At 47.8% G+C, this 11,941-nt stretch overlaps 1 protein-coding gene across 1 annotated transcript; it reads left to right on the top strand.

Annotated features, from left to right (window-relative positions):
* Positions 1–4,924: 4,924 nt before the first annotated feature.
* On the top strand, positions 4,925–9,676 carry LOC123425375 (uncharacterized hydrolase YugF-like). Its single transcript, XM_045109067.1, has 11 exons — positions 4,925–5,193; positions 5,319–5,416; positions 5,582–5,679; positions 5,793–5,842; positions 6,193–6,288; positions 6,475–6,564; positions 6,848–6,937; positions 7,544–7,639; positions 8,791–8,856; positions 8,968–9,146; positions 9,231–9,676. Exons 1-11 carry the CDS (start codon positions 4,969–4,971, stop codon positions 9,238–9,240), a joined length of 1,098 nt encoding a protein of 365 aa, XP_044965002.1. The 5' UTR covers positions 4,925–4,968; the 3' UTR covers positions 9,241–9,676.
* The last annotated feature ends 2,265 nt before the right edge of the window (positions 9,677–11,941 follow it).

Below are 11,941 nucleotides of genomic sequence, written 5' to 3'. Positions count from 1 at the left end.
TGTGCCTCGACACATGGGAACCCGGTAACCGGGATCACCCCATTCTTTTTTTAGCGTTCCCGCACACGCTCCCTATTAGTTGGCACGATATCTCGACGAGATTACCGGAATAGGAACGTTGCCGTGGCATCGTTTCCATTTTGCCGCCACGGTTCCCTCTCGCTCGCCGTGGCGACACTTGATTCTTTCTCTCCTTGCCCGTGTTGTTGTATCTTGCATGCATGACGCATTCATGGAATGATATATTGTGTTGCATGTCTCTTGAGCCATAGCTCCGATCTATGTTTTGCGTGTTACCCGACTAGGATGTCGTGTGGGACCATCGCTTCACCCTTGTTATGTTAACAAAAATTAAATATTGCCGCGTAAATAATCGGGAGTGAATTAAATAATTAATCGTGGAGTTTCGTCGATATGCAACCCGTTGCATATCGAGCTTCATTTAATGTGTAGAGTTTGCTTGAGGTGAATTGCCATGCCATCCCTTGCATTTTAAACTGATCATGCATCATAGTAGGGTATGCATCATGTTGTGCATCGTGTGGTGAATATCTGTGTTGATGTTTGTTTCGGTTTGCTCCGTCTCGATAGAGTTCCGCAAGCGTGCCGGAATGTGAGGACCCGTTCAACTACGTTGGTTCGTCTGCTTCACGGAGGCATTCTTCTTCCAAGAGGGATCTCAAGCAAGATGACCATTTCCCCAGATACCATTACTATCATTGCCATGCTAGTTTATCGCTTCTATCGTTTATGTCTCGTCGCCTACCACCTGTTAAATTCAGCCTCTCAACAATGCCATGAAAACCTTCAACCTGTTCAACCTAGCAAACCACTGATTGGCTATGTTACCGCTTGCTTAACCCTGTGTTAGCGTTACTAGTTGCAGGTGCAGATGCTTCCATGCGAAAGCATGGGTTCCTTGTTATATCACCATATCAATTGCTATCTAATTTAATGCACCTATATATTTGGTAAAAGGTGGAAGGCTCGGCCTTTCTAGCCTGGTGTTTTGTTCCACCTTTGCCCCCTTAGTTTTGGCTACCGGTGTTATGTTCCATAAATGAGCGCTCCTAACACGATCGGGGTTGTTATGGGGACCCCCTTGATAATTCGTTTTAGATTAAAGCTGGTCTGGCAAGGCCCAACTTTGGTACTACATTTGCCTAAACACCTAATAAAATTGCATAGGGACTTTCCGGACCCCGAGGATAATTTAATCAACCCCCGGGCCAGTGCTCCTCATGAGTGTTGGCCCCACCTAAGCGATGTCCGGCGCCCCTCTGGTCACCCGGAGGTTTAGCGATCCCGACGTCTAGCTCATCCGCCGTGTCCTGAGAACGAGGTACGCGACTCCTATCGGGATCGTCGACACGTCGGGCGGCCTTGCTGGATTAGTTTTACCTTTGACGAGATATCTTGTGCATCGGGATTCCGGTGATGCTTTGGGTAATCTCAGAGTTGAGGTTTTCCACTAGGGAATCCGACAAGATCGCGAGCTTCGTGATTGAGGATTTCTATGCGGCTTGTGGTAATTTGTGATGGACTAGTTGGAGCACCCCTGCAGGGTTAAATCTTTCGGAAAGCCGTGCCTGCGGTTATGTGGCAACGTGGAAACTTTGTTTAACACTGGTTCTAGATAACTTGAAGTTAACTTAATTAAAATATGCCAACTGCGTGCGTAACCGTGACTGTCTCTTTCGTGAGTTCCTTCTTCGATCGAGGACACGGTGGGGTTATGTCTGACGTAGGTAGGTGTTCAGGATCATTCATTTGATCATCAGTAGTTCACGTCCGTTATGCGTAGATCTTCCCCCTCTTGTTTCTTGTACTCGTAAGTTAGCCACCAAATATATGCTTAGCCGCTGCTGCAACCTCACCACTTAACCATACCTCACCCATTAAGCTTTGCTAGTCTTGATACCTTTGGAAATGAGATTGCTGAGTCCCCTGTGGCTCACAGATTACTACAACACGAGTTGCAGGTACATGTAAATATTACTTGACACGAGCGCGTTGATTGTTCATTTGGAGTTGCTTCTTCTCCTTCTTCTTCATCGATCTAGGATGGGTTCCAGGCCGGCAGCCTGGGATAGCATGGACGTCGTTCTTATTTTCTCGTTTGTTTTCGTCCGTAGTCGGACCCTGCTCTTACTCTTGATGATTTTGTAACGTACTGATGTGACTCTGATGTAGCTTGTGGCGAGTGTAAGCCAACTCTGTATTTATCGCTTCTTTTCAGTACATGTACTTGTAACGATATCCATTCTTGCGACACGACGAGATGCGCTTCTATCCCCGACGAGGCCTTCGTGCCAAATTGAGGATAGGGTCGCATCCTGGGCGTGACATCTGTCCTCTCCTCCTAAGACACGGTCATGGAAGGCGCTGACTGCACTCGCTCCGCCAAGTACGGCGAAAGGCCCTACTGACCATCGCCGACTGGGGCGTCCTTGTAGTAGAACCAAGAGTCTTGTTAGCCCTTCACAGAATCAGGAAACGAAATCTGTGGAAAGTTGCCCTTCCTCCTACGATGGATAGCTAAGCCCCCGCGTTGCTGGACTATGTTTGTCTTCTCCCCTGCCCGGGAGGACTTCTTCACGGTCATCACTCGACAGGTAAATAGTTTGAATAACCCCAAATGGGGAGCACAACCAAGGAAGTTTTCACAAAGGGAAACAAAGGCGTCCAAATAGAAAAATACATTGAGAGTAAGGTGATGGAGTTGTGCCCCACAAAAGTCAAGGAAACCGCGGGAAAATAGGTGTAGAGGCAGAGAAAAACCTCGCTCGACGTCGGTCACCAGGAGGACTCGCTCGTCCCCGTGCGGCGATGGCTCGAGCTCGTACTCCTCCGGCAGCCGCCAGCTCCCGGCGATCACGAGACCTTGGCTCTCCAGCTCCAACAGGTGGCTCTTGGTGACGGGCGACGCCATCCAATCGCCCTGGATCCGCCCCGTCGGCACCTCAACGCTTGAGAAGGACTCGCATGAGCCCTTCTTCACCCGCTTGGCCTTCATAGCCGCGCTTCTCGTCATCTTTCACGGTCGGCCCTGACTGGGGAGAGAGGTGACGAGAGGTAGAGCAGCTTAGCCATCGGGTGAAGTGGCAGAGGGGACGAAGGAAAAGAAATCAGATTTGGGTCTCTCTCTCTCTGTCTCTCCCTCCCTCTCCTTTCCCCTCCCCCTTCCCTCCCCCATCCCTCTCACTCTCCCCATCTCTCTCTCTATCTATCTATCTATCTCTCCCCCTTCTCTCCCTCTCTCTCTCTCCCTCTCTCCCTCCCTCCCTTCCACAACCTTCAATCAGTGAATAGAGCGAGATTTGCAAGATCCAGTGAACAATGCCCGTGAGGCACGTGGCGGAAATCCCGACACGGTAATCAAGGCGTTGTGCCACTTTCCCCCACTATATTTGGCCATGGGATACCCGACACGGCCGGCCCGACCCGACCCGGCCCGAAAAAGCCCGACCCGGCCCGGCCCGGTCTTGCCCGCGGGCCGGGCCTGAGCCTGAATTTTGAGCGGGAAGCACACTCGTGCCGGGCCCGGGCTTGCCATTTATGCAATTTAGGGAAGGGGCCCGGCCCGAGGCCCGAGGCCTGATGGGATTTCTTACTGATGGGTCGGGCTTGGGCCTGAAAACAAGGCCCGACGGCCGGGCCTGGCCGGGCTCGGGCCTAGGTTTTTTGCGTCGGGCTTGGTCAGGCCCGGCTCGAAACCCGACCCGACCCGATGGATGGCGAGGTATGTCCCCCACTAACCATGACACCACCGCTTCCACGAGCATGCCGGCGCCCACGTTTGAAATCCGCGATAATTCCACGGTGTTTTGGCCCGAGTGGATCCGGCGCCCAGTTACCAAAAGCGACATGTTTCGGTCAACTGAATACCTCCCTACGGGACTCGGTTCACTCGGACGCATACGAACGTGATCAAAAGAGTTCCTCTAGGATGCGAGAATTATCAGTCCTAGCTCTTGCGTGATCACTCGAAGCCCTTAGCTCGCGTATACCCGAGTCATTAGGATGTCTCTCCCGAGAGGTGAGCGAATGTCATCGGGTGGTGCATAGCTTCCAAGCAAGTCCGATCATTTGGAAATCTTCAATCCTGAATTCGTTGCGTCTTCATTTCGGAACCGAGTGAGAATCCCAAGCTACTTTCTGAACGTCTCCGAAGCGCCGGAGGCATCCCGAAGTGTCTTTCACTCAATCAATTAAACCTCAACCGATTCGGGGATACTGATGGAGTCACCTACGAGAGGTAGGATCATGGATCACACATTCAACGCTCATCTAGGCTCATCTAGGACCTCAGACGACCATTAAAGTCTGAGGACTACCAATGCACACTCAGGTTCCACTTGAATCCATGGAATCACTCGGACATGCACCGGCACTCAAACATACCAAGCGGACGAGGTGATAGCTTCAATGGCCAATGGACATCGTTGGGCGACGATGTCGAGCACCAGTGGACGTTGTGAGGTGTTTCGTCGATGCTACGAACATTGCTTCGTCGACGCTACAAACGGAACACCCGGTGGCCGGTGCTGCAAACGGCGTCGAATGGTGCTACGATTCCGATTGGCATTGCGGAGAGTTGCCGAGCTGCCGCGTGTGGGGGAGACGGGTCAGGCGGGGGCGCGAAGGATGAGGGCAGGCGCAGAGGGAGAGACGGCGTACAAGCCAAGCGTGGGGAAGAAGAGGACCGAGTCCAGCCTCCAGCGCGACACGTTGACATGCGTGTCATCCAACGGTCCTGTACGCTCTGGGCGGGGCGGATCGAACGGCTCGCGCGGTGACCTGTCGCATTTTTGCACGTCCATGACGCGCGTCGGCGTAGCAGCAGCGTAGGCTGCCAGGCGGGCCACGAGGCCACTGCCCACCGCCCCCTTGGCGCCCCATAACATCCGCTCAACCCGGAGCGCACACACTCCACCGAGCGCGCGGGGCAACCGGCTAACTCCACCAATGCCGCCGCTGCTCACCCTCTCCTTCTCGCCGGCGCCGCTGCCCCCGGCGCCGTCCAGGGCCCGGTTCAGGGTCGCGGCCTCCACCGACGTCGGCGCCACCGGCCGAGCCGCCGCCGCCGCCGTCGCTAACGACTTCCCGCCGTTCCTGCCCAGGGCGGTCGAGCGCATCCGCGACGGCGCCGCCCTCCGCCTCGCCAAGCGAATCGAGCGCGTGCCCGTCCAGGCGAGCTAGCTTCTCCACAAACTGCCGTAATTTTGCTCTGCTGTTAAAAATCCGTCCGGTGAAGAGGCGTGGGCTGCCTAGTTAACACCCGTGCTGAATTTTTGCTCAACCGATCCCCGCTCCAGACTGGCTTCTCCAAGAGCCCGATACCGAGCAGCTGCGTGAGGCCACTCAAGCAGCAGCAGAGCGGCGATCCGGTCGTGCTGCTCCACGGCTTCGACAGGTGCGTGCAATGCAACATCAAATTTTGGGGCGCTGCCTATCTTACCGTTCCACCCGCAATGTCTAATTCCGGTGTCAGTGGGGTGCTGCCACAAGACTACAAGAGTCTTCTTGTACTTTTACCATGCATTGAGCAGCATGGACACTCTAAAAGTATTAGATGCAGTTCTTGTTTAGAGTGGAGGTACACCTACCCTTTGCTGGAGGATGCTGGGCTGGAGACTTGGGCGGTGGACATTCTTGGGTGGGGCTTCTCTAATTTAGGTATGCCCCCACTCTGCTGCATGTCCTTGGAATTGGTACTATAATTGTGCTTTCCATAGTTGCAAGTTGTGACCACTTCTGAATTTCTGATATGTTGATCGATTGGATCGTAGAAACAAGGCCACCGTGTGATATTGTGTCTAAGCGCGAGCATCTTTATCAGGTACAAGTTAACTACTACTGCTGATAAACATCTCAATAATTTCCATGTGATGAGTTCAATCCCTATTTCCCAGTCTGCAGATTTCCTGTTTAATTCAGAATGAGTTTGATAAGTGACTGAAGTTTCAGCCTTTTGCCCAGAGCTGCACAAAAACTAGCTTCTATCCCAAAATAAGGACTGGGTTTCCGGATTATGTATTACTAAGCTTTTCTTTGAGCAAGTTTCCAGTTTACCTTCCCTTGTATAAATATGTTCATTCTTTTTAAGACCAGTTTTTATGATTTAGTAGTGAAACTGTTTTTATGATTACAATGATAATATCCTTACATCTTAACAATCTCTTTGTGTAGTTCTGGAGATCCTACATCAAAAGGCCTATGGTACTAGTTGGGCCTAGCCTGGGTGCTGCTGTTGCCATTGATTTTGCAGTCAACTATCCGGAAGCGGTACCAGCATTTTAGGACTTACTGTGTTCTCTTCATTTCTTAGCTAGCAGTCTAGCACATAGGAATAGTATCACAAACTAAAGATACATATCTAATGCTGGCACTGATGCGAATTGGATGTACTTTTCTGTAACTGGACAAATCCGCAAGCTTCCTTACAAGAAGCCAACTTAATCTTCATCACAGGTATCAAAATTAATCTTCATCGGTGCAAGTGTGTATGCTGAGGGCACAAAAGATATGACCAGAATGCCTAAATTTGTTCCATATGCTGGGGTGAGTGTTTCTCTGAGCTGAATGTTTTATGTCAACGTAGCTTTGCTTCAGCGTTAAATCATTCTGTTTTTGTTGATATCTTTTGCTGTTGCTCTTTAGTTTTTTGTGTCCTCAACTCCTGATGCCCATGCTTACTGTATGTATATTTATTTTACTTAATGATGATTTTGCTTGTCCTCGAAAATCATTCATGTTGTATTATTATCTTTTGTGTTTGTCAAACCGATCCAGTGGTATGTTCATATGTATTGGCTGGAATACAGTGTAATTCTTTGCTCCCCAGGTTTTTGTACTGAAGAGTCTTCCTCTACGACTATTCGCTACACGCTTGGCATTTTACAAAATTCCAGATGGATTATTTGATTGGGTTCAGGTAAGCCTCTGTACGCTCCTTACTGAACGGAACAGCTATCATATTCTGGTTGTTGGTCTATTAGTTAACTACACTTTATGAGGCGTACTCATACCTTTCAAGTATGTGGTTTCCTCTATCATTCTTGGAGAAATTTTTTCTTTTCTTGAACACACAGGTAAATATGTATTGTTGTGTATTAGTATTAGAACGCCAAAGAAAGGCGCAAAGTACAAACCACTAACATTGGAGGGAGACCAAAGCAAAAACAAGGGATAAACCCCAAAATTGGAACTACCAAAACGAAGCTAAACTCCCCTAGACTCCTAGCTAAAAATCCAAAACTGCCAAAACAAAAAAGAAATCCTAATCTGCAAATACTTGACAGTCATGGTGCATTTGATGTGTCAAAAACATAAAACCTTTTTTTGCCTCATTCTGCAATATTGTACTTCCCTTCCCAATCATATAATTCTTGCCAGTCGAATTCTGCTGAGGTATTACCTGGTATCCTGTTTTTAACAGTGTGCAGATACCGCCATGTGTAATTGGAACCATTTAGTTTCCTCTTTACTTTTAGGTTCCAAATCATATGTTTTTCCTTTATTAATTTATTATTCATTACAGATTGGCCGTCTACACTGCCTGCTTCCTTGGTGGGAAGATGCTACTGTTAATTTTATGATCACTGGAGGTTATAATGTCCTAAATCAAATAAAGCAGGTTCTTTTCTATAAACATCCAAATTATGATTTTATCCGCTTTTCACATGTGCTAAATGTTGCTTATTCCGTATCCAATTCCATTGTCTTCGTATCATTCATGGAGCTGTAGGCTCGTAGGATGGGCCTACCAGTCACCACCCTTCTCATTTCATTTAGTTAGGAAGAGAACACTCTCCGCGTCTTTGCATCTAAATATGCACACAACCAACTTGTTACAAAATCATTAAAATATATGTGCTGGATGGTCACTGTTGAAGGCTGTAGCCTTGTTTGCTGCAACAAAACTTCGATGATGTGAAGATTACTGCTCATGCAAGACACCAAATAAGCGGTATCGATGAGTTTCCGTTTTTTCTCAATATTAGTTCATATACTTTCTGAAATGTTTTGGTTCTTTTTATAAAGATAGTTCAAGTGCTTCCTGCAGCATTGACAGAATCTTTTGCATAAAAATAATTGCATTTTTTTGTAAACAACAGGGCCTCTCGTTGATTTACACTAAAGAAAATGCCACAGTATAACAGTCTTACAGAACTTAACCAAAGCAGAAATAAACACTAACATCTCCAGTTATTAGAAAACATAGAGCATCAGCGAAGCTCCAAATGCGTCTCTAGCAAAGCTGTAGAAACATCACTTTCACCCTATGACCCTTCTTGCTGGCCGGCACCCATCAGTGCATTTGTGCATACTGTGATCACCTTCTTGAGCAGTATCACTCCAGCCTAAAGGTTTATTCGATCTTGTTCTTTCTGCAACATCGCCCAGGAGTCAATGTGGCTGCACAGGTTAAAGATGACAGCCAAAGGATCGTCAGGAAATTTATTTTTAAAATACACAGCTTCGCGTGTTTCCCAAATTGTCCAGCACACTGCAGCTACCTCACAGAGCACCAGTTTCTGCTGAGATAAAAGGAAAGATGAAACTTATCCCCCAAACATATGATCAATTGTATTAGCTTGAAACTTTGTATATATAAACACCAATTCATAATGTTGCATCATTCTCTTCTGCCGACTGTCAATTATAGACTATACTTCTGCCATTAGCGTTTGAACTGTTGGATATGACAATCTGGCATGGAAGAAAAATGAAATGGGTTGTGCAAAAGAATGATTATTTCTGACCCTGCCATGTTTTCATGGACAGGTAAAGCAAAAATGCCTGGTATTATGGGGAGAGGACGATGGAATAATTAGCAATAAGCAAGCATATGTAAGTTTGCCTCATAATGCCTAAATGCGGTGCGTGGTCTAGCTCGCAAGACATATGCGTGTCTCAAGACACAAATGCGCACCATTTTGAACGTGTTGCGGCGCTCTGCAGCGGTTACAGCAGGAACTCCCCAGCGCAATTTTAAGGCAGGTAGGGCAGTGCGGCCACATTCCCCATGTCGAGAAGCCGAGGGAGGCGGCAAAGCATGTGCTTGACTTCCTCGGAGGCGATAGCGTGGACAAGGCGGACCAGGCTTCTTCCATGTCATCAACTCTGGTATCAACACTGAGGTATGCCGTTCTTCACTGAAAGCTTTGCTTCCTGCATTGAGGTGAGCCATTGACGTCTTACGCGCACTGTCCGTTGTGCTGCAGGACCCGGTGAACAGCACGCACATGGCGCACTTCTACTGTTTAACGCTCGCCCAGCGATCTCCTTGACTTAGGCAAAGCCCTGTAATAAGCCCAGCAAGATCCTGCCTGCGTTCTGGAGCAGCCGAGCTGATCAACGTACAGGCCCCAAGATCACCTCACCAGTGGGGATGGAAAAGGTTGCACTGGACTAGAGAACTGGAACAGCTAGCAGAGGCAGAACACATGTCTCTGTCTGTGCTCGTCCGTCACCTCCTCTTCTTTAGGTTGCTGGTTTAGATTATTAGCACGAGAAAAATGTATGTATCGGTTGGTACGGCCACACGGTGGTTTCGATCGAGCATGCCCGTCTCGTTGTTGTATCAACACATATGGTATTGTCCATATGGATGTGCGGGTCTCATGCAGTGCTGCTCTGTTCTGGGGAAATACAACTGAGTCTGCATTCAGGTTCAGGTGTCTTTAGCCATTTTTTTAGGGGAAGATGTCTTTAGCTGCTATATATCCCTAAGCCGCAAAAAGAACTGGCCCCGTTGTCGTGGTGCCACATGCCCAAGCTAGGCCTGCTCGATAGGCATGAACCCTGCTCAGGCAAAAATCCGTGTTTTGACCCTTTGGTCAAAGTTAAGCAACATATGACCAAAGTTAAGCAACATATGACCCTGGTTGAGAAGAAATGTTAAGCAACATATGACCCTGGTTGAGAAGAAATTCAGGATCTGACACTTTCCTATCCCTAATATATCCCTAGTATCAACAGGGTAGGGTACAATAACCTATCGTAGGATTTAGGGATAGGAACCGTGCATGTGGCGGTAGGGTACCGCCCCGTTAAAACTTGGCTTTTTTATGAGCAAAACTTGATCACTTCAAATCACATCATAATATTTCATCACATATAGTTTGCAGATAATAATACTCATCACACATCGATAATAATATTCATCATACACAATATTCATTTAATAGCAAATAGTTCAACATAGCAAATAGTTGAACATAGAGGATAGTAGTTCAACATAGTTCACAAATCCATGATAAACAACATGACCATATCACTTGGTCTTCCTCCCTCTCTTGGAGGTACAATCCTCATTCCTCTTTGATTGAGTCTCTTGCTTTGTTGTTTTTGTTACTTGGTCTTCCTCCCTCTCTTGGAGGTGCAATCCCCATTCCTCTTTGATTGAGTCTCTTGCTTTGTTGTTTTTGTTGTGCGACGAGTGCGCTTCCTCTGAAACGGGGATGGACTCTCGTTGGTTGTTTTCCTTTTTTCTTCTTCTGGGTTGCTTGAGTGGGTGGAGGGCCGTCATCCTTCTCGTACTCTTCCTCATCACCACCTTCCTTATCTTTCTCCTCGTCACCACCTTCCTCGTCTTCCTCGTCATCTTCTTCCTCTGCTTCCTCGTCGTCCTCAGCAATGCGAGATGACACAACGACATAGCTAAAGGAACCTCCGCTGGAATGGCTCGATGAAGCGAGGGTACGTGTCAACAACGCAGGAACATGCACATCACCGACAGTAACGCACCCAAGCGTGCCCACTAGCTTGCGACAACGGTTCATGAACTTATGCAAGAACGAAGAAACAAAAAAAATGACATGGAGGCATTTTAGAGTTACAGATCTAATAGTGACAAAGACTGAACTAGATTGTGATTATGTCTAGTAGGCTCAAAGCAACATGCGCTAGTCGCTTCCCTGAGCTTGCTCTCAGATTCCACGGTCTCGGAGCCGTAAGCACAGATTCCACGGTCTCGGAGCCGTAAGCAAGCGCATCCGGCCGCTCGAAAATGCTTCTGTTTAGCCCTGAAGCCCGGAAATGTCAGCATCATGAATAAGGTCTCGGAGCCGTAAGCAAGCGCATCCGACCGCTCGAAAATGCTTCTGTTTAGCCCTGAAGCCTGGAAATGTCAGCATCATGAATAAGTTAGTGACACTGACTAAAGTAGAATATCATCTAACTTGTCGGCTTGAAACAGTCTAACACATGTTACCACTCTGTTGATCAGGGGTGCATACTCCCTGAATTCACCTTGGTTCTCTTTGATGTTCGCATTCTAGGCTTCATTATCGGGGTCTTCCTCCTCAAGTGATGCGATCTCGGCCGTAGTCCACTGTGGCCTCACGTGCATACGGTACTTCATGCCATCATCATACCAAAGCATGTGTTTGTCATACAAACACGAGTCAGCCACTCTCCTCTCAGTGACTTTGCGATACCTCCCCTTGTCCCACGCTTTTCACGTGGTTCATGTGCTCGTGTCCTCAGTCCGATATCGACTGGCAATTCTTTATACTCTTCCTGCAAAGCATAATAAACAATAAAACATTAAAATTCATAAGAACGACAACCAGAGCAAAAACAGATAATAAAGAATAATGCCCTCACGAGCAAAGGTCCCAACCACCGTTGTCGATATGCAATGGTGGGGTGTGTTGGAACATACCAAATTGCATGTCCACACGTTGTGATTGGTCCCACTCGATAACGTACACACATATCATAGTGACAATACACCGCTAGACAAGCATGTCCTTAGTGATAAGGTCATCGGTTAACCTGCAGAAAGATTGGTAAGCAACCGTGAAAGTGGCTACAAGAAAACACTGGCAAGGTTTACCTAGTTATATGTCATGCTATCCATCTTGTTGGTGAAGGCCTTGTACATCTCATTGACCTTGCCCGGGGAAGACTTTAACCTTGTCCCAAGAGT

Source organism: Hordeum vulgare, chromosome 2H (genome assembly GCF_904849725.1).
Source record: "Hordeum vulgare subsp. vulgare chromosome 2H, MorexV3_pseudomolecules_assembly, whole genome shotgun sequence".
Taxonomy (NCBI): Eukaryota; Viridiplantae; Streptophyta; class Magnoliopsida; order Poales; family Poaceae; genus Hordeum; species Hordeum vulgare.
Note: the sequence above shows the minus strand (reverse complement) of the source record. Positions and strands in the feature narration are given on the sequence as shown.